The 24,203-nt window shown below is 40.9% G+C and overlaps 1 protein-coding gene across 1 annotated transcript; it reads left to right on the top strand.

Moving 5' to 3' along the window:
- The first annotated feature begins 1,327 nt into the window (after window positions 1–1,327).
- Window positions 1,328–22,290, top strand: LOC309501103 (GTPase IMAP family member 7-like). Its single transcript, XM_082173102.1, has 2 exons — window positions 1,328–1,476; window positions 18,874–22,290. Exon 2 carries the CDS (start codon window positions 18,882–18,884, stop codon window positions 20,271–20,273), a length of 1,392 nt encoding a protein of 463 aa, XP_082029228.1. The 5' UTR covers window positions 1,328–1,476; window positions 18,874–18,881; the 3' UTR covers window positions 20,274–22,290.
- The last annotated feature ends 1,913 nt before the right edge of the window (window positions 22,291–24,203 follow it).

The following is a 24,203-nucleotide window of genomic DNA, read 5'->3' on the forward strand; positions in this document are numbered from 1 at the left end:
ACAAACACACACAAACACACACATGTATGTCACTGCAACAGAGAGTATTTTTATAGAAATTGGCAAATAAAATAAACAAAACTGGCATAAATGTAAAAAAAATTTACATTTAAATCAAGGTCTGGTCCTAGAGCATAAACCCAAAGTGGAACGAACTTTCTATCTCATACACACACACACACAAACACACACAAACACACACATGTATGTCACTGCAACAGAGAGTATTTTTATAGAAATTGGCAAATAAAATAAACAAAACTGGCATAAATCTAAAAAAATTTACATTTAAATCAAGGTCTGGTCCTAGAGCATAAACCCAAAGTGGAACGAACTTTCTATCTCATACACACACACACACAAACACACACAAACACACACAAACACACACATATATGTCACTGCAACAGAGAGTATTTTTTTAGAAATTGGCAAATAAAATAAACAAAACTGGCATAAATCAAAAAAAAAATTACATTTAAATCAAGGTCTGGTCCTAGAGCATAAACCCAAAGTGGAACGAACTTTCTATCTCATACACACACACACACAAACACACACAAACACACACATGTCACATATGCAACATGGAACAAGCTTGTTGAATGAATGATTCTCTATGGCCCTCTATGGGATATCTTTGGCCATTGCACTTTAATTCCTTTCCTATAAGAAATAAAGTTTTTCAACTAACCTTTAGATGGCAGTGTTCTATCCCTAACACATAGAGCAATGTCCAGAAACTATTTATATTTAATTATGATCATCATTTAAGTGATTTTTTCTTTTAAAAATCATTTTTCATGAGCCAATTTATGGCCTAGTTATGTATTTGTGCAGTAAATAGGTAAAAAACTTCAACATTTCCACAAAAACACAGCATAAATGGATAGTTTAGAAGTAAATAAAAAAAAAGATATATAGTTTTCCATATAAAAAATTATATTTCCTTATGCAATTGCTCTTTAAAAGTTTGGGGTCAAAATGACCCCAAACACCTTAAGTGTTGTCCTTTTTTAACAGTGATTAAGGGTTAAGAGACCAAACACAGTAAAAATATTAATAAAGTATACTATAATCTGATGAGCACAGAATCTAAACTCAACGCGTTTAATTACACGTTAAGCATTTTCCTCCCATAGAAAACCATTATTAGAACGCTAAATGTGACTTAATGCATATTAGAATGTCCCCTTATTATGTCGAAATAACGACTTATGTCGAAATAACGAGATAGTATGTCGAAATAACGGCTTAATATCTCGAAATACGAGATAAGTTTTCTTTTTTCTTTTTTTTCACCTTGCGATTCAGGGCTTCCGTAATAAACATCCTTTTGTGAACAACTGAAATCTAATGCGTCAACATATAAATTCAAGCTCAGTTTCGTTTCTGTAAGTCTGCTCTGCCCATCCTATACCAGTCCAACAAGTTAAGAAACGTCAGACACACTGAACCAGAAAACGTCCAACGAAGGTAATAAAAAATCCTTTAATCATTAGACGATTACAGATGCATTATTAGTCTACAATACATCATCCTTGTAATTAGTAGTAATTCAGGATGTGTTTGTTATGATAAAGAGCGATATTGATGATATTGTTTTATGCTGTAAATGTATTCATCTTTGACTGAACTAAATCACGATGGGAGTAAATTATTGGAATAAATGATTGCAGGGTTTGAAATGAACTTTTTCACTCACCGGCCAATTTTGCTACTAAATGTTTTTAAGTTACAGGCCATTCAGAACTTTTACTAGCCAAAAAAAAATAAAGATAAAAGAAATACTGTAGCCTAAACCAGATTAACTAGGCTATGTCACAGCTTGTATGTAATTGTAAAATTTGGATCTCATGCATTCATTTATTCTTCAAACAAAATCCTGTCATCCAGTAAGATATCTCCTCCCTTCCTCTTTCATCCTCATCACTAAAAAAATATTTTAGGTGGTCAGATCAATAGAGTATGAAGAACATCAAAAAAAAGTAGGGTGTTGGAAAACACCGGTGACACCAGTTAGACTTGTCTTAGATTTCAAAGGTAAGATGCATAGTCAACAAAACCTTTTTGCCAAATGCATGACAGAAAAGTATGCATTTAATTGTTCTTATTCATTTAAAAAAATAAAAAGTAGCCTAATTTTATATGTGGATGTGGATTAGTAATAATATTTGGAATAGCTATTTTTGAACAAGCACTTTTTAACTGTTCTCTGAGGTTAAGTTGAGAATGTTCATAGGCGTGTAATCAAAAATAGGACATCTGGGGCCCGTTCTTCGTACGTCGCTAACTCAGTTAGCTGGATTTGATTGTTGACGATTTGGCATGATCTTGGATTGTTTGGTTCTTCGAAGCTCATCCTGGACTTGCTGTCATAGCAACAGGTGCGCAATCTTAAACCTGCTCGGGAGCAGAGGCTTATTTCATGTTGGATTAGACTGTGGCTTCATAAGCGGAGCTGATACGGGAAGTCCATGGGGAAGTCCAGCGCAGCGCGATAGTGCACTTTCTGAGATGTATATTTTTTCTCGTGACTCGTGAGATTGTCGTTTACATTATTAAATTGTTGGAAACGCACATTTATTTTCGACTTGTCGGAGTCGGGCTTTAACTACAGAACAAAGCATTGCCTTAAGATTACTTAACACTATTGGAGATGCAGAGAACTTGATGGAAAGTGCTGTCTGTCGTGTCATTCGGAGTTTACCTGGCGCTTTTAGGTTTAAAAAACAGTTTTAGGTTTTTTTGTGGCATTTCCAAGCCTCTAATTAAGACCCAATGTTGTAAAGCAGTTTTTTTATAGCAATTTTTTTTTTAGGCTATCATCATTTTTTATGAAGATCATGCAATCATGACCATGCCGATTACAGTATGTGTCACTCAGGCTTCACTAACGTGACTGGTACCATAGACTATAGGCTAGACCATAGACTGCCATAAAGGGGATTATGTGAACAGAAAGGGGGTTCACAATGTAAATGTGCAGCCCAGTTACTATTGGGATTCTTAATATTCCAGATTAATAATATTATATCAAATAAAAAAAAGGCAGTTGACTAAAATCTTCCATGGCCAGGATCTGTGCATGACTTAAGAATTTTCAGAGATTCTCATTTATGCACATTATTTGAAAGTGGTAAGAAAAGTTCCACAATTAAATATCAAGCTCACTGTATTACATACACTTATGCTGATCCTAACAGAACTGCATTTCTTCATAGGTGATTATGACATGTTCCTGCAGACAGGTGTTTATGACCCCATTCCCTGACCCAAACCAGTTACAATGCAGCTCTAGCCAGGACAAGGGCACACAATGAAATGAACTTTGGCTAACTAAAGGGGAAGATTTCAGTGTCTGATAAGTCTGAGGGTTGCACACCTGACAGGGCCTGTGACATTGTTGCATGTGCCATATTACACAACATAAAAAAAAAAAATGCTTAGTTCCTTGAGTTTATTACAATTGTTCTTTGTAAAGAAAAGCCAGTGGTCAAGTGCCTGCAACAAGAGATATTAGACACATGCCTCATGCAACAAATAAAAAGGAAAAGTTGTCTATCCACTGCCCACCTGTAGGCCTATGTCTCCTCTGTCTGTGCAGACTCTTCTGTAGGCCTTTCTGGAGATGTGGAATCCTGCATCTTATATTGCAGCCATAAAGCATACAAGTATAAATTAAGTAAAGTTATTTATGCACTTGCAGGTAGGCTAGTTCCTCCATATGACAGTTATCTGACAGGGTTTATTCACTGTCCAGTGCAATGGAAACAAATAGACATTACAAAGTCTTATACTTTCTTTCCTTTGGAAAGTTAGAAAATGTCCACTTACTGCACATACTGTATTTCAGCACCACTTTCTTGGGAACAGATACAAGTGTTGGTGTATTATGTAAAAGTGCACAAAAGAGGAAAACACAATGTCATTACAATGAACTACACTCGGGAAAAATGTGATCAATAACTCATGGCAAAATATTTTTACATTAACATAAGTTTATCAGTTTTCACTTTCACAAGTCAAAGCAATTCATCATTACTCAAGATTTAACAGTTGAAATGACTATACGGCCTTAATTTAATGCAGCAAAAATTATTTTACAGTGTAGGCTACTAAGATCTTTTCTTCTTTTTTTCTCAGCCTTTTTCTTGGTTGCTTTTATAAACAGACAACCATTTATTTAACAGTGCCTTTTATAAAAGAGACTATAATATAACAAAAAATTACCGTTATGTAGAATATTTTTGTACTTGGCTTTTATTTGTTCCCATGTTCTAGTGTGGTGACTCTGACATTACAATGAACAAAGTAGGCCTAATTATGCAACTATTAAAATACAAATATATAGGCTATTAAAGGTGGTATCAGTGATTTCAGGCCCAAAAATATTTTTGTCACATTCATCTAATCTTTCCTAACGATCCGCTAGCTGCCCGCCCCATAAGCATGCCATCAAAAAAACGCGTCTCTGTAGGCAGCCTAGGCTCTGAGATCTGCACACAAAAAGGTTTTTGCTGTGAGTTTTTGAGCCAGCTTTTTCTTCAGCTCTGACTTCGCGTGCAGCCGTGCACGAGCACAAAACCTCACGACACCCTCCCCCTGTCGGTGATTGGTTGGAACACTATTTGTTTTGGTTTTGAGTGTTTGGCTAAACCATTTGTTTTTGTGTGCAGATCTCAGAGCCTAGGCTGCCTACAGAGACGCGTTTTTTTGACGGCATGCTTATGGGGCGGGCAGCTAGCGGATCGTTAGGAAAGATTAGATGAATGTGATAAAAATATTTTTGGGCCTGAAATCACTGATACCACCTTTAAGTGATAAAAACATCTAACATGGCCACTTCTTACGGATTTAAATTGTCTGCTACTTTTTGCCAGCCATCTCTCCTGGCTTTTGCAGACTTTGAGGTGTTCCCTGGCGTTTTGATTAAACATTAAAATTCAGAATAAACTTCGACTATTAGTTCTTGCTCTGCTGAGGAGAAAAACTGAGCGCGCTCTTTGGCCACGCTGAGCAGCCAATAGCAGCGTTGCTGATCAATGTTTCTACTATCGATACATATCCCCTTTTAACCCAGCGCATGAACGCGCAATTATCTCAGATAACTCAATCCAGCGATACTAATCATATCCAGCAAGTGTGTTTGAAGAACCGAGTTAGCCAGATCATGATTAGCACGATGATATCATCTTGGATTTGTCATTTGATTGCGCATGTAATAAGCAACGTACGAAGAACGGGCCCCTGTACATTTGTTTGTTGTAAATTTACAGACAATGCAATTGAGATGTTTACATTTGCTAGTCGGGTTAGGGTTGGCTAATATTTTGTCAACAGACAACAAAATTTGCCATTTGTATGAGCATAATTGTAAACATTTTATAGTTAATAATTTTTTTTTAAACAAATTACAATAATTATATATTGATTTCTCTTAATCTTGGTTTGAACGCTATTTATTGGACAGGACACAGTGTGTGCGGATGGAAGGTCATTCATCAGCGCCTTTAAAGATTATGAGGGGTGTTCCTCAGGGGTCCGTTCTGGGGCCTTTACTATTTATCATTTATATTAATAATCTTGATCTCAATATTAATAATGTCAATTTAAATTTTTATGCCGATGGCACAGTGATATATTGTAGTGCACCCAAGTTACACCAAGCTGTGCCTTTTCTACAGTGTTCTTTTGATGTTGTGCAACAAAGGCTTTGTGACCTAAACTTGACTTTGAACGAGACCAAAACTAAAGTAATGTTATTTTCACGATCAAAGATCAGCAAAGATCAGCAAAGATCTTCCTCAGCAAAGTGATTAAACTTAATAAGTAACACGCCAAACTGGCTCGTGATTTGACAGCGTTACACGCCACAGTTAATTTTTACCTGCATTCGGCGGGTTCGTGGGTGTTAATTTCAAACCCTGATTATTAGTGTACCCAACTAACAAATATATGTTTTAAGAATGTTTTGCAAATATTAAGTTATGAAAATGTTGTTTCTGAATGTTCTCTGAACGTTTAAAACATCCAGTATGTAGTAGCTTTTTCTAGTTGGCCCTTTGTTTCCTATTTGCTACTACTGTTGGCAGAGCTGGATATAGCTTCCAGTCGGTCCAATATGGAGTTAATATTGTGCCGTAATTAAACAAACAAATCCAGCATTTTGCAAACAAACTCGATCTGCTTTGCAAAGGAAAACTCGACTCGCAAACAAACAGAAAGCAATGTGCAAGTAGGGCCTACAAAGGTCAATGTAACGTTTAATGTAACGTTTAACATGCTCACTTATTTATATTTGTAAAACACAATACATATTTGTTAGCCTACTCCACTGCATTTTCGCTCAAATTGACCTTTGTACTTGCACATTGCTTTCTGTTTGTTTGCGAGTCGAGTTTTTCTCGAGTTTTTCTATTCTTGTAGATAGAATGTTACAAAAAACTTAAGGTAAATAAAACAAACAATTAAACTAAAGTAGTCTCTTATATGATAGCAAACGGCTTGTCACGTCATGGAACCACATGGCACACCACCACACGGTCAAAAGACTGTTTTCCCTCTCAGCCACACCCAGATACTGTGGCTTCCTGTCTTTAAGGCCCTTTGGGCTCCACCTTCAGCTTCCCAACCGTCCTTTAGGTGGCTGTAGACAGACCTGTGGTCATATACAGTATATAATCCCTCACTCATTCATCCACATACACACTACTATTCACAAGAAAGAAACATGAAATCAACTCAAAGCTCAATTTGGCTCCTACACAGTTCATAATTTTTTTTAAAACGTTGAACATTAAAGAAACATTACACTGTATTATTCTTTAAACATTATGGGAACGTTATTTTGAATGTTCTCTGAACGTTACTTTATAATGTTCTCTGAACGTTACATGTGAATATTCTCTGAACGTTACTTTATAATTGTTCTCTGAACGTTATTTTGAATGTTCTCTGAACGTTACTTTAGAATGTTCTCTGAACGTTACTTTAGAATGTTCTCTGAATGTTACTTTAGAATGTTCTCTGAACGTTACATTAGAATGTTCTCTGAACGTTATTTTGAATGTTCTCTGAACGTTATTTTGAATGTTCTCTGAACGTTATTTTGAATGTTCTCTGAACGTTACTTTAGAATGTTCTCTGAACGTTACTTTAGAATGTTCTCTGAACGTTACTTTAGAATGTTCTCTGAACGTTACTTTAGAATGTTCTCTGAACGTTACATTTGAACGTTACTTTAGAATGTTCTTTGAACGTTACATTTGAACGTTACTTTAGAATGTTCTCTGAACTCTACATTTAAACGTTACTTTAGAATGTTCTCTGAACTCTACATTTGAACGTTACTTTAGAATGTTCTCTGAACTCTACATTTGAACGTTACTTTAGAATGTTCTCTGAACTCTACATTTGAACGTTACTTTAGAATGTTCTCTGAACTCTACATTTGAACGTTACTTTAGAATGTTCTCTGAACTCTACATTTGAACGTTACTTTAGAATGTTCTCTGAACTCTACATTTAAACGTTACTTTAGAATGTTCTCTGAACTCTACATTTGAACGTTACTTTAGAATGTTCTCTGAACTCTACATTTGAACGTTACTTAGAATGTTCTTTGAACGTTACATTTGAACGTTACTTTAGAATGTTCTTTGAACGTTACATTTGAACGTTACTTTAGAATGTTCTCTGAACTCTACATTTGAACGTTACTTAGAATGTTCTTTGAACGTTACATTTGAACGTTACTTTAGAATGTTTCTTTGAACGTTACTTTAGAATGTTCTTTGAACGTTACATTTGAACGTTACTTTAGAATGTTCTTTGAACGTTACATTTGAACGTTACATTTGAACGTTACTTTAGAATGTTCTCTGAACTCTACATTTGAACGTTACTTTAGAATGTTCTTTGAACGTTACATTTGAACGTTACTTTAGAACAGGGGTAGGCAACCTTAAGGCCAATTTATACTTCTGCGTCGGGTGCGCGTAGAAGGTACGGCGTAGCATACGCATTGACGTGTACCATACGTCGTACCCTTCGCCGTACCCTGACGCGCACCTCCTCAAAAATGTAACTACGCGTCGCGGCGACGCGGACCGCAAGATCTGTGATTGGTCGGCTGGATAGCATCGCGTTTCCTCCTACGCATTTCCGGAATGATCTTCTGCACTCTGCACCGCTCGCCCGCCATTTTTAAATTCCGAAGATCAGTGAAGAGCCATGGAAATAGACCAAGTGACCGAGAGATTGCTTGAAGAAGTGCGGAAATACAGCCATCTGTATGACTCCTTCAGTCGCCATTGCTCGTAGAAACCTAAACTCAAAACAGCTGCGAGGAATGTAAACACAGTGGAACTGGAACATTAAAACCCACCCGCGCCAACTAGCGTTTCGGCGGTGTAACTGCAGAGCAACACAGACATTCGCAGGAGTATAAATGCTCACGACGGCGTCGCCTACGTGCGTAGCCTACGACGTACACTACGGCGTACACTCGACGCAGAAGTATAAATTGGCCTTAAGGCACGCGTGCCAACACTGGCACGCGGAGGGTTAATCGCTGGCACACAAGCAAATGCGAGAGAAGTGTATGTATTTCATTCAGATAAAGTAGTCTAGTTTTATGCCGGTCAAATGCACTCGGGCTCCCCATGATTAACATCGCGCAACATCAGCATCACAAGTGCACACGGACGCATCGAGAGCGGCGATGCCCGAAGTTTTCTGGCTCTGCAACTGCAGGGTCTTTGTCTGTTGAAGAATGGATTGAAGAGGCAAAAAGTTGTATTCGGGCAACGCATATGTCTAATTTTGACAAGGCCCTGTTTTTGTTTGATCACTTAGAGGGTGAAGCCCGAAATGAGATTAAGTACCGTCCTATAGCCACACGTGAAAACCCTGAGTCGATAATTGAAGTCTTAAGGGAAGTATATGGGTGTGCTAAATCATATGTGTACTGGCAACAGCGTTTCTTTAATAGAAAGCAAAAGGACAATGAAACTTTGTTTGAGTTCTCTCATGCTTTAATGGAAATGTTGGATAAAGTAAACCAGTCAAATGAAGGTGCCATTAGGAACCCTGATATTGTTTTGCGAGACCAGTTCTGTGAAAATGTTTGTGATCCTATGTTACGCAGGGAACTCAAGCGACTGGTACGAGCAGATAGTGGGTTGACTCTTCTAGCCGTACGGAAAGAAGCTATAAGGTGGGTGCAGGAGGGTCAGTCCAACCGAGACCGTAGCTACCGTGCTCCAGGTGCAAGCAGTGAAGCTCAGGTTGTGTCGCAATGTGTTACAGCCCCCCAGTCATCGGAATTCATTGAATTAAAAGACTTGGTCCTTAAGCAACAAGCTCAGTTAGACATGCTCGTGAGGCAGTTAGGACACCATAGTGGTAGATCACAGCCCCCTCCACCACACCGGGGTGGGCGATACAAACGTGCCCCCAATGGTCAGCCCATTTGTCTACGGTGCGATCAGCCAGGCCATATAGCCCGCTATTGCCAGGCAGTTCCCCCCACCCACAATAGTAGGTTAGCTTCACGTTTGCCCCCTGATATCCCCCCTAACCAAGCCCCGGGCCCAGATAACCTCCCTAGTCAATCGGGAAACTAGCAATTCCCAGTGTGCAGAGCCACACGCTGGGAAGGGACGTGCCTGGCTCAATTTATTCTCAATCATATGATAAGTTAGTTAAAACTTGCCCTGTATTGTCTGTTTCTATGGGAGACGTAACAGTTCCCTGCTTGATTGACACTGGGTCAATGGTGACCACCATCACCGAGAGTTTCTTTCGAGAGCATTTTTATCATCTACAAAAGAAGGATTGTAGATGGCTTGGGCTTAAGGCCGCTAATGGTTTAGACATCCCCTATATTGGTTACCTAGAGTTGGATGTGGGGGTACTGGGGCAATGCATTCAGGGGAGGGGAATTTTAATTGTTAAAGACCCAGAGAATAGCACTCTTAAAGACCGTAAGCTTGCAACACCCGGGATACTGGGAATGAATGTAATTGGGGAATGCTATCAGGTCCTTTTTAAACAACATGGGTCACAGCTCTTTCATTCCCTCCCTGTGAAATCGGCGGCACCGGCAGCCCGACGTGCGTTGAGACACTGCGAACAGATCCAGGCCATTGTAAATGCACAGAAGCCGTTCAAAGTGAAAGTCCATGGGAAAAGGGCAGTCTGTCTGGAGGCAGGAGCCCTAACCATGGTCCCGGTTACATGCCCCCAGCTTGAGTCCGTAGAGTTTTTGCTGGAGCCCTTGGACTTTGACGAGGAGCAGTTGCCCGAAGGCCTACTAGTGTCCCCTACCCTGGTGCCGGCTAGAAAGGGTTTTCTATATGCACCTGTAGTGAATGTGGGTAACACAAAGGTATGGTTGCCCCCACGCCGTCCTATTGGCACTGTACAAGTTGTGGCAGCAGCTGTAACAGGAACAGCTGCCTCTATATCAGTCGACCCTTCATGGGAACAGTGTCAAGCTTATGTCTCCACCCAGGAGGTAGTTGAGTGCTGCAGTGTCCCTGAGTTCATGGCGCCAGACTTTCCGGGGTTGACCCAGCAACAAGCTGCTGAGGCCAGGGCCCTCCTTGTCCAGTATAGCAACATCTTTTCCCAAGGGGAGGGAGACCTAGGATGCACGTCCTTAATCAGCCATGAGATTCCCCTGTTGGACAATGCTCCTGTTCGACAGCCATATCGTAGAATTCCACCCTCCCAGTATGAAACTGTGAAAGCGCACATCCGACAGCTCTTAGATAGTAAAGTCATCAGAGAAAGTAGCAGTCCATATTCTTCTCCTATAGTCTTGGTGACTAAGAAGGATGGGAGTTTGCGCCTTTGTGTAGATTACAGGCAGCTTAATGCAAAAACCCGCCGTGACGCATATCCCCTTCCCCGTATCGAAGAATCGTTGGATGCACTTTCAGGAGCAAAATGGTTCTCCACCTTGGACCTTGCAAGTGGATACAATCAGGTGCCAATGGTGGAGCAGGATAAATCTAAGACCGCCTTCTGTACGCCTTTTGGCCTATTTGAGTTTAACAGAATGGCATTTGGACTGTGTAATGCGCCTGGAACGTTCCAGCGTTTAATGGAGCGCATGTTTGGCGATTGCAGATACCAGTCCGTTCTACTGTACCTGGACGATGTGATCGTCTTTTCCGCCACCATCCAGCAGCATTTGGAAAGACTGGGAGAGGTGTTTTCCCGTCTGCAAAAACAGGGACTAAAAGTAAAACTGTCAAAATGCCGTTTCTTCCAGCACCAGGTTAGTTACTTGGGGCATGTGGTCTCCGCTGAGGGAGTTGCCACGGATCCCGGCAAGATAGAGGTGGTTAAGGAGTGGAGACGCCCTGGACATCTGGCTGAATTACGATCTTTCCTCGGTTTCGCGAGCTATTATCGGCGTTTCGTGGAGGGATTTTCAAAGCTGGCAGCTCCGCTCCACCATCTGGTAGGAAGACTCAGTGGACCTCGAAGGAAGGGAAAGACCCCTCCAGTTCCTCTGGCCTCGGCCTGGGATGAAGGATGTGAGCAAGCATTTCTGTCTCTGAAGGAGCGACTCACCTCGGCTCCAGTGCTGGCTTATGCCGACTTTAAGAAGCCCTTCATCTTGGAGGTAGATGCCAGCCACGGAGGTCTTGGTGCAGTCCTCTCCCAAGAACATGAAGGGAAAGTACGCCCAGTCGCATTTGCCAGTCGGGGACTCAGAGCTGCTGAAAGAAATATGGAGAACTATAGCTCTATGAAGCTCGAACTACTTGCGGTAAAATGGGCAGTTACGGAAAAGTTCCGTGAATATTTGCTGGGGAACCATTTCACAATCCTTACTGACAATAACCCCCTAAGCCATTTGCACACGGCAAAGCTGGGAGCAACCGAGCAGCGGTGGGCTTCTCAACTGGCATCATTCAATTTTACCCTCAGATATCGTCCGGGCAAGAGCAATCAGAATGCCGACGCTCTTTCTCGTCAGTATCTGGAACGCTTCACCTTCGGGACAGAGGTCCCCGCGTTGGGCGCATTGACCAGCCTTGGTCCGACGCCGGCCATAGAGGGCCAATGCGAGGAGGTGGTGGCCTTACCGGGGCGTACACCTCAGGATCTCAGCTCGCTTCAGGATGCTGACCCAGTCATCGGGCCCGTGAGGAAGTACTATCAAGAAAGGCGACGGCCAGGTGCAATGGAGCGTGAAGCGTTATCCAAGTCCAGCAGAGCCCTGCTCCGGCACTGGGACCGCCTAATCAACGAGGAAGGAGTTCTGTACCGCCAGATTCATGCACCAGGGGGGGGTCCAGAGACTCTCCAGCTGTTGCTGCCTCAGTGCCTGCAAGCCGAAGTTCTACGGAGTGTCCACGATGAGCAAGGGCACCAAGGCATGGAAAGAACACTCCAGCTACTCCGAAGCCGATGTTTTTGGCCCAGTATGACTAAAGATGTTGAACAGTGGTGCCAGCAGTGCCAGCGATGCGTTCTGGGGAAGGCCGTCCAGCCCAAAGTCCGTACGTATTGGAGCACGATGCAAGCCACTCGACCGAATGAAATCCTGGCTCTTGATTTTACTTTGTTAGAGCCGGCCAGTGATGGACAAGAGAATGTCTTGATTCTCACAGACATATTTACAAAGTACTCGCAGGCTGTCCCTACTAAAGACCAAAGAGCTCCTACTGTGGCCAGGGCCTTGGTGCAGCAATGGTTCCATAGGTTTGGTCCCCCAGCTCGTATACACTCTGACCGAGGGCGAAACTTTGAGAGCCTCCTGATCCAGCAACTATGTCAGATGTACGGTATACAAAAGAGCCGCACCACTCCGTACCATCCTCAAGGGAATGCCCAGTGTGAGCGGTTTAACCGCACACTCCATGACTTGCTGCGCACACTACCTGAGACAGAGAAGCGTCGCTGGCCACATCATCTGCCTCAGCTCACCTTTGCCTATAATATTACCCCACACCAGACCACAGGGCATACACCATATTATCTGATGTTTGGCCACCACCCAAGATTGCCAGTTGATTTCTTGCTTGGTATCAGGGAGGCTGCTCCAGACACTAACACCCTAGAAGAATGGGTTGAAAAGCACCAGCAAAGTGTCAGGATGACTCATGAACATGTCAAGCAGAGATCAGAAGAACTGGCCCTCAGGCGGAACCAGAACCATAATGATCAGGTGAACGATGCCGGCTTCCAAGAAGGAGATTTGATCTATCTGCGGAACCACCCACATGGGAGAAATAAAATCCAGGACTACTGGAACTCTGTGGCCTATCGAGTTGTACGCTGCCCTTCTGGAGCAGGAGCGGTATACACTGTGATCCCTGTAGATGCGGGTGGACCTGTTCGACAGGTGCATCGTTCTGAGATGCGCGCCATCCCCATGGGATTGAGGCCCGGGCCAGGTGGTGTTCCTGGTCCAGCTTGGGAAGAGGAGACCCTCAAAGATCCTCCTGCCTGGAACGATAGTGATGCCCGAGATGTGATCATTTGGTATGGGGCAGAACAAGAACCTCAAGCGGTACCTGCGCCAACCGGCACCTCAGCATTTGAAGAAATTGACAGCGAGGATATGGCTGAGGTGCCTGAGGACAATATTGTGGCTGTGCGCCGTTCAGCGAGGTCTACAGCAGGGCAGCACTCCAATCTCTACCATCTACCCCGGCCGACTTGTGGCAGAAATGATGGTCCATCAGGAATAGAGGGTGAAGACTCCTGGGCATGAGGTGTAATCGTCGGGCCGCCGATTCATTTGGAGGGGGTGGATTGTAGCCTGTGGATTTGGGGTGCTCTCTTTTCCCTCTCTTCTCCCTCTTTCTCCGCCTCTCGCTCACTTTCACTCTTTCCCGTATTGCTACGTCACCTAATATGGGTGGGAGAGGTCGGCAATTAAGCGCAGGCAGGTGTATAGGCACCTGGGGTCCTCATGCCGGTAGCCATTCATTGTAGCTAGCTACTGACGCGTTGGAGTGCAGCAGTGTTCCTGGGTGCTGTTTGTTGTGCAAGGTATGTCCAAACTATCTGGTGTTGTATGACTATAATGGTTATTTGGGTTCAGTGTACTAAGGGAGGTTTTAATGTTTTCTTGATGGGCTAAGGTGTTACCGAGCGATTGCCAACGGCGCTACTGTTTTGTGTGTCTGCATGCGTTTCCAAAATACGTTGGGAATGCCTAGAGTGACAAGCGTAGAGAAGGTACCCTTTTATTCTATCTGTTGTAGCGTATCTTTGTTGGTCTATTACGTTAATGGTAATGAGGCTCCGTTGTTATGTTCGCCAGCGTCCAGTGACCCTGGTGAATGCGTGAAGCACGGAACACTGTCTACTCACCCAATCGCTAGCTTGCAAAAAGGTATGTTATGGCTTTAATTATAATGTGTTTTGTAAAAAGCAAAACGTGTAATAAAGTTATGTGCTTCATGGTCTTTGCTGAAAGTAATGGTAGAGGGTTCTTCTTGCAGTAAATCTACCGGCTTACGTCTGGTTAGGATCTAACAGTATTTAATTTATGGGTCTTGTGTTTGCCGTGTGTGCGCGTGCATTTAGTAGCTATATGTAAATAGACTGACTGATTATGACTCTTAGGCGCACAGAGCACTCAACTGGGTTTCTTGTTTCTTTTTTGTTTGTTTGTTTGTTTGCTTGTTTTTATAGAGGCTACAGCAATCAGATTGTCGGCTGCTGTTCTCTTGAATGTGTTTGAATGTGTATGTATGTGCAGGTGCTGCTTCTTAGACACTTTTCCGTTTGGTTTATTGATTTATTGTATTTTTCTTTTTTTTCTTTTCTTTTACCACTAGCCGGCGGGCTGTAAGAGATGTGTGTTAGTGAACTGATGGTGGCCACCGGCTAGCGGTTTCTTCTCTTTGTTTGTTTCCCCCCCCTCCCCTATTAATAGCCTAATGTGGATTGGGCCTATAGGATAGATTAGCCTACCGGGCTCTAGTTTGGTTTCCTTAGAGTGTTTCACCCATTTAGAACCGATGTGTGCAGTGTAATGCTGTGAAGTGTGCATCTGTTGTAATAGCTCAACCAGCAACGTTGCTGTGGTGTGTAAGCTGAGTTTGTAGTGTTTGTTCTACTCTAAAGTGGTGTGCCTTAGCTCACGTGTGGTATCGAAACCTAGGCCTGTTTAAGCTTACATTCTGGTGGCTCACTCTACTATGGCTTATCCCTGTTAAATGATGAATTTGTGTGTTATTTATTGACTATCTAAAGCGACTCATTTTTAACTAAGATAAAATAAACATTGTATCTTTTTACTTTGCTAAACCAAGCCTGTGCGTGTTTCTTTATAAAAGAGTCCCCTTGCTCTCACCAGTCTTGTCCAAGGGGTGGCGTAGTCAGCACTGCCATCGCCCCACCAGGGGGGGCAACATAAGAAACCTCGTGAATTTCGGCCGTTTCACGCATATTTTTTTCGGCGTACATGTTAATCAATGAGTGCATTCACACCGGGAGCAGCGCGTGAGCAGCAGTGAAGCGGGGGTTTCGCCGCCGAGTCTATTTTGTCTGCGCTGCTCACGCTCAATTTAAAGCCCCCTTCACACAGAGATTCCGGAAAATACACGGATAAAGTGACCCGAGATTTGACCCGGGTTCGTTTGATTTTGGTTCATTCACACTGCCAGTGATTTTCCGGAATCAGAGTGCGTTCTCACACAAGCCGTACAAATCCCGTAAAGGTACGTGACATCGATGTAACTTAAAATGTCTTAAGTTGGCCTATGAGCTGCGATTTCTCTCTCTGATTCGATCATAAACTTGCGCATAACGTATCGTTTCACTAGCTGGCGAACGATCCCGGCTTCAGCGTCATCACTACGACACGGCATTATTACGGCTTTTTTTCACACAGCGCGTTCCGGGACTGAACACGGCAATGTTACTAGGTCCCCAACCCGGCATCAATCCCGGGTCGTGTTTGCATTCACACAGAAGGCAAAGCGCTGTAGCCTGGGTTTCCCCATACTGCCTTGAGCAGCGCGATTTTATTCACGCTGCAAGGTAGTCTGGCTACCATGGGCTAATTTTTCCCCTGAAATAGGGAACCAATCACAGAACGGGGAGGGAGCAGCAAGACGATGACGAAGTATATGCGACACACCGAAGCAGTTTGTTTATCTATGGATCCAACATGACAGACGTAAAAATATATGCATATTTAGTTTAGCAAGCAAACACATCTACAAAAATATGCCTGTATTTCAAGTTGATAAAATAATTTAAAATCCACATCAGTTTATTTGTGCCCACGCGCCACCACGCCCTCCCAGGATCTATAACGTTACCTAGGCTACTTCCACTTTTAAAAATTCATCATAACCGCGCGCGCGATCTGCTTGCAGTCGTCGAGATGGATGCTGAGGAGTTGAAGAAAAGAATAGCTAGTGGAGATTGTAAAGTTGTCTACAACACGTCATCAAAAGTCAAGTCCAGTGTGTGGGAGAAATTTGGAGTTATCTGAAGAAAATATTGTAAAAAGCTTTGCTGCAAACATTTTCGTGTTGGATCGCCGCACATGTGGAACTTCATCCCTGAGGAAGCACGCAGATAACTGGTAACAAAGCAGATCTATCGAACGGTATTTTTCATATTTAACACAGTTAGTATGTGTGGTGTGCAGGGCGTGTTTGAACCCAACATTGTCAGATGTAGGCTAGACGAAATTGCGTGGCATATAGTGGTGTAGCCGCGTCTGTTCGATTTGTGTGGTAACGTTAGCCATGTTCTTAATGTACCGGCCTTTTGACAGCTTCGGCTGAAGTTGTCCTTGTGTTAATTGTCGTGTAACTTCTGTATGACCTGGCAATAAACATTTTTGTAAGTGTCTATAATGTGATAGTCTAAACTGATTTTATTTCGGGTGCGGGTCGGGTGTCGGTTCTATTTTAAGCGGGTCGGGTGCGGATTTACAAAATCGGACCCGTGCAGGACTCTCTGACCCAAGACCCATCGTCGTCTTCTTCGTTGAATATCTGTCGCTCTACTTACGTCATCTGGTATAATTTGAAACGATTGGCTATAAGCTACGTACAGGCGCATTTGATAGACATTTGTAGCGCCCAATAAACGGCTCTGGGCATTCGTAAACCACGCCTCAAATACGAGAAAATGAACATGTAGTATCCAGACCACGTCTCAAAGAGAAAGTGGTCTGACGTTAGCCAGGCTAAAAGCGCTGTGCGCTGGGTTCAAAGCGCTGTGTGAAAGGTGCTAAAGTGAAAGCACACTTTTGATGGACAAAATAAATATGATTCCAAACAAAAGTGCCCAAAATGCACAGAATGTGCATGTCTAGTGTGTTTTAACAAGAACTGGCTTAGGTTATGTCAGAAAAGAAAATTAAGACTCAAAAATATTTATATAAAATGTACCCATTTAAACTTGTTTTTATTATTCAGTTTGGGTAAAAGGATATGGTATTTTATAAAAAAAAAAATATATATATATATATATAGAAAATAAATATTTGTGTGTGCTGTAAAGTAGTTAGAAAAAATGAAATCGGAATCGGCAAAAAAAAATTGGTATCAGCAGGTCAAACTCAATGAAAAATCGGAATCGGCCTAGAAAATTGTAATCGGTGCATCTCTAGTTAGGAGTTATAAATATTATTAAATTGTCTATCTAAATCTAAAACAAATTTCAAAAGAAATATTAAAATTTCTGTACTATTTCTGTGTAAGCCATTATGAAAATGTAAAATGTTTGTGTATTTATATGAGTGTGTGTATATATATATATATAGGCTATGTGTGTGTTGTGGCACAGTGATGAACTTGGAAACTTAAAAATGGAACTTTATGACAAAAAGGTTGCCGACCCCTGCTTTAGAATGTTCTTTGAATGTTACATTTGAACGTTCTCTGAACGTTACATTTGAACGTTACTTTAGAATGTTCTTTGAACGTTACATTTGAACGTTACTTTAGAATGTTCTTTGAACGTTACATTTGAACGTTACATTTGAACGTTACTTTAGAATATTCTCTGAACTCTACATTTGAATGTTACTTTAGAATGTTCTTTGAACGTTACATTTGAACGTTACTTTAGAATGTTCTCTGAACTCTACATTTGAACGTTACTTTAGAATGTTCTTTGAACGTTACTTTAGAATGTTCTCTGAACTCTACAATTGAATGTTACTTTAGAATGTTCTTTGAACGTTACATTTGAACGTTACTTTAGAATGTTCTCTGAACTCTACATTTGAACGTTACTTTAGAATGTTCTTTGAACGTTACTTTAGAATGTTCTTTGAACGTTACATTTGAACGTTACTTTAGAATGTTCTTTGACCGTTACATTTGAACGTTACATTTGAACGTTACTTTAGAATGTTCTCTGAACTCTACATTTGAACGTTACTTTAGAATGTTCTCTGAACTCTACATTTGAACGTTACTTTAGAATGTTCTTTGAACGTTACATTTGACCGTTATTTTAGAATGTTCTCTGAACGTTACATTTGAATGTTCTCTGAATGTTACTTTTGAATGTTCTCTGAACGTTACTTTAGAATGTTCTCTAAACGTTACTTTAGAATGTTACTTTAGTATGTTCTCTGAACATTATTTTATAATGTTCTTTGAATGTTACATTTGAATGTTCTCTGAACGTTACATTTGAATGTTCTCTGAACGTTACTTTTGAATGTTCTCTGAATGTTAATTTAGAATGTTCTCTGAACGTTACATTTGAATGTTCTCTGAACGTTACATTTGAATGTTCTCTGAACGTTACTTTTGAATGTTCTCTGAACTTTACATTTGAATGTTACTTTAGAATGTTCTCTGAACGTTACATTTGAATGTTCTCAACAATTTGCTTGACAGTTTGATTTTTCCTCAGGAGCAAAGATGGCACTCAGTCATCAGAGGAAGAGTTCCAGCGGAAACTCAAACGAAAGGGAGACACCCGCTCAAACCTCCCAAGATTCATTTGGCAGCGATCATCAGCACACAGCAAATCCAGCGCCGAATGAACTGCGCCTAGTTCTGCTGGGAAGAACTGGTGCAGGGAAAAGCGCGACGGGAAACACCATCCTGGGAAGGAAGTGCTTTGATGACGGATTGAGCATGAGCTCGGTCACTAAAGAGTGCAAGAGAGGGAGAGCAACCGTGGACACGCGAGAGCTGGTTCTTATCGACACACCTGGTTTTTTTGACACAGATTTGACAGTTGAAAAACTAAAACAAGAAGTAATCCGTTGCCTGGCGTTGTGTTCTCCGGGTCCTCATGTGTTTCTGCTGGTGGTGCCGATAGAGCGGTTCACAGAGGAGCAACAGCGCACCGTAGAAATGATTCTGGAGATGTTTCATGAGGACATCACTCATCACACCATCCTCATATTCTCCCATGCGGATAAACTCAGAGGAGAATCTATTGAAGGGTTTATTTCAAGACAAAATCAGAAAGTGAAGGAGCTCGTGGAGAGATTTGGGAGGCGTTTCGTGGCTTTTGACAACACAAACTCAAACCTGGATCAGGTGAGTCGACTCCTGCAGAGAGTTGATGAGCTACTCGCTCGAAATCACAACCGTCACTTCACCAGTCCAATCTCAGAGGTAATGAAGGAAGCACAGAAGATAATAGAAGAGAAAACACAAGCTAGGATGGCCGAAATAATGAAGAAAATCGAGAAGGAGGTGAAGAAACTGGCTGATGATCGATGGCGTTCGTTTATTGTGTCCATGAATGAAGAGAGGCAAGACACAGAGAGAAAAAGGAAACGCATAAAAATCAGGATTGATCAGATAGAGAATGATATAAGGAAAGAAGAGCAGAATGTGCGACCGATCCCAGCAAGACTGAAACGGTACAGAGCATCTCTGCAGAGAGAGAAGGAGAAACTGAGGAGACTGCTGGATAAAGAAGAGGAGAAGGAGGAGGAGAGAACTGAGAGAAAAGAGAAAGAAAAGAATGACCTGGAAATCTGGAAGAAAGAAGAGGAGCAGAGAAGACTGAGTGAAGAAGGGCAGAGCGATGAACTTTCTGAAGATAATATTAAATTGCTAGCTATGCTGTGCTTGTTTATGCTGGGGGCCGGAGCTGCGTTTGCACCCGCGCTCCTGGCGTTCTTGTTCCCTGCGGCTCCCGCTGTGGAAGCCGGATTTTCTGTCGGGTATTTGTGCAGCTTGCTCGGCTTCGGAGCTGCAGAAAGCGGGAGTTTTTTTGGGACGGTTGCTGGAGCTGCAGTGAAAGCTGCATCTGTGAAGCTGGCCACTCTGACACACTGCTGCATTCAGTGATCCGTTTACTGACCAGTTCAGAAATCAAGCATCATCATAGACTGTAAAGACTTTATCAGCGTCTTTGGGTGCAAAGTACTTTTCTCATTCCTTTCCTCCTCAAGGATTTTAAAGGGGTGGTTGAATATGATTTGACTTTTCTAACTTTAGTTAGTGTGTAATGTTGCTGTTTGATCATAAACAACATCTGCAAAGTAACAACGCTCAAAGTTCAAAGCAAAGGGAGATATTTGCTTTAAAATAAATAGTTTTTTTAAGGACTACAACAAACGGCTGGTAGAGACTACACGAGCTTCCTCCCGGGTTAGTGACATCACCAACCCTAGAATTTACATAAACTCCGCCCCTGGGAACGCAATTTATAGATTATCAAGACAGAATATGCTAATCAATGACTAGAAGATATTTACTAGGGCTGGGTAAAAAATATCGATTTCTCGATATTAATCGATTCTCATTTTTACGAACCGATACCGATTCTTAAATCCCAAGAATCGATTAGTCATCCTGTTTTCAGTTGATGAATGAATGTAACATTGTAGCGCCGCATCCCATCCAATAAATCGCAATAATCTTTGTGCTTTGTTATTATTGATATGAAACAAAGTCTCCGATTTCAAATCACGTCCATTTTCTTATGAAATTCAAAAACATTCACCGTTTCATCGCTGTGGTGTGAGATCGCTCTGGCTCAGCTCTAGAGAAGCACATGATCTTCTCTTCCGCCTTAATAACACCAGTTACAGCGTGAGATAAACATGAGTGAGCTTCTGAAAGTATAACTTATCGAAGTCTGTATCATGTGACGTGGAGTCGCCCAATCAGTGTTTCAACCGTGGAAAGACGTCAGTAAAACAGCTTGTAAACAATGTCATGTAACGTCACATTTACCTCAGAAAAACCATATCCAGTGACCATAAACTCGTCAGTCAGCCAGAAATATTAACTCTAGAGGAGCATTCTGCTAAATATATGCACCATATTACATATTCATTATCATTTTTAATATTCTTCAAATTTTAATGCATGTTTGAATAAATCTGGCAGGTTTTTATGACAGCCACCATTTACATGTTTATATTTCATATAACTTTCTTATTATACAAATAAATAAAAGTGTAATTTAAGTGTTTGTATACAAATCTGTTAAGTTTTACCTTCAATATTACAGTAGGCTAATGAAGCCTATAGGCTACCACTGTCCCATAGTTACAGCATTAGTGAAGAGATTCGTTTTCCTTGAGAAAATTTGCCATGTATTGAACCTGATATCCAAAATAATCAATATTGAATCAAATCGGAATCGAATTGTGAAATTTGTGTCATTACCCAGCCCTAATAACTACACATATGTTTCATAAATTCATCAACTAACCATTCAGAAATGTCCTGTTGCTTCTTCATGTTGTCACTTCTTGAGTCTCTCCATCATTGTCTGACTCCGGTTTGAACATAAAAGGCTAAAAGTTTTTGCAATTTTCAATTGTAAAGAGTATAGAAGCCCAAGAGGCGAAACTCAATAGAACGCTCCATAGCAACAGTTGCCCCCATGACGTGACGGCGCGGCCGCCATTATGGACTGAAAACTGAAGGAAAACGCCGAAAAATAATGGGAGTCAATGGCACTGAACCAACTTAACATAACAAAAACTTAACATAAATTAAAATACATTAATGAGGATGACCGACGTTAAATGACAGAAAATGTTACGTCTATGTGTTGGTTATGCATGGCCTAATTACCCTTAGGAAAATAGTATTTTGGGACAAAATATTACTATAGAAGTACTATAAGACTACTATAGAAATACTATAGCGGCTCTAGGATATTATAGAGGTATTACAGAACATAACATACTTCTGTGATGTTCTGTAATAGGGCCTACCTCTATAATATTTTAAAGCTGCTATAGTATTTCTATAGTAGTCTTATCGTACTTCTATAGTATGTCCCAAAATACTATAAGATTCCTATAGTACTTTTTCGTAAGGGTATGTCCCCACCGAATCGGCTTCATTAGCCTACCACTTACGGTTTGCAAAGATACAATTATAAAATTACTGCAAACCAATCAATATTTATGTTCTATTATGCATTTTCCTTGTTATATGAATAACAGAAATTCATGAAATAATATATTCATGGGTTTCATCCGGTCCCTTTCCACAGGTGTATAAAATCAAGCACCTAGATTATGAATGCAGACTGCATTGTGCTTGATTAATACACCTGTGGAAAGGGACCTGATGAAACCCATGAATAGGCAGACACACAGTAATAAGATATTTATTCAAATGTTGATTTTGAAATTAGTGAACATCACCATATATATGATTTGGAAAAATAAATAAATAAATAAATAAAATTATAAATGAACATTTCTAAAGACAGTTAATCTTTTACATAGAATATCACAAAAATATTAACAACTTGTTTTTTCATCATCTTCAGTGAAAGTGCACACAGTGAACGTTTCAATGGCAAGAACAAAAACAATCTGTGAATGTATTACAGGCGGAAAGGTACAAAAAAAGATGTGCAATCTAGCAAGTGCACACATGAACTATAAACAGTTCTAAAATGGAAGTGGTGCCATAAGATCTCAGTAATTAATCAGACGCCACCATCTATTGTGTGTGCATTTGTGTATGAGAAGTTTTTTTTGTATTTTTTTCTTTTTGTGAGAGAAGAGGCATTGACATAGAATGGAAGCATTAGTCAAAAAGATGTGTAATCTAGCAAATGCACACATGAACAAAAAAGAACTTTGTGTGGCGTGCAAACTGGCTCTAACAATTTCAGCAGCTTTCAGTCCATAATGGCGGACGCGCCTCCGCAGCGCCATCTACAGACTGTTACCCATAACACAACAGAGTTTCGCCTCTTGGGCTTCTATACTCTTTGGTAAAAGGACACAAGCTCTTGTAGCTCCGCCCCCTGTGCCAGGAGCAGCAGCTCATTTGCATTTAAAGGGGCAGACACAAAACTGCGTTTTTGCTCACCCTCAAAAAGTGACAATTTTAACATGCTATATAAAAATATCTGTGGGGTATTTTGAGCTAAAACTTCACACACACACACACACACACACACACACACACACTCACACACACACACTCACACACACTGGGGACCAGAGACTCATTTTACATCTTGTGAAAAGGGCATTATACCACACCTATAAAGAATTCTTGGCTAACATTTTACCCTAAGGTTTAATTTGTTGACATTAGTTAACATGAACTAACAATGAATGTTAATTTCAACATGTATTAATACATTTTTTAAATCAAAAGTTGTATTTGGTAATATTAGTTAATACACTGAACTTGGTTACGGTGTAACGTGAATGTTCTGTTTGCTCTGTTCCCGGTTGCCTGTGTTCATAGCTAGTTTCCTTGTTAATCCCGCACATCTTCTGTTTTACCTTGATTACTATGTGTATTTAAGCCCTTTGTTCTCCCCAGTGTTTTATCTTGCATTAACGTTGCATATTAGTTTAGTGTCTATCATTCCTGTTCCTTTATTCTCCTGAGTGTCAATTAATAAAAGTCTATATGTTTAATTCTGTATTGGCGTGTTTACTGACCAGCAAATCATAACATAAGGTATTTATCTGACTAAATTATTTGGCAAAAAAGTTTAAAAAAAGAAAATGCATTGAAAGACAAAAAGCTCTCAGAAAAAAAAAAAAACATACATTGACTTCAACATAATCAGTTATTAATATTTCTAACCCATTGTGAGAAATAATGAATGAATGTGCATTTGTGCTTTTGGAATCAGATGGACTTGAATCTAAATCCACTTTCCCTCTGAATCTGTTAAGAAAGCAGAAGTTTACTGTTTATAAAACTGCATGTTTTTATTTGTGTGCGTATAATAAAGGGCTAAAATAGATTTGCAAATTTTCCAGACTCTTTTGAGAG

This window comes from Leuciscus leuciscus (assembly GCF_965113295.1).
Source record: "Leuciscus leuciscus genome assembly, chromosome: 6".
NCBI lineage: Eukaryota > Metazoa > Chordata > Actinopteri > Cypriniformes > Leuciscidae > Leuciscus > Leuciscus leuciscus.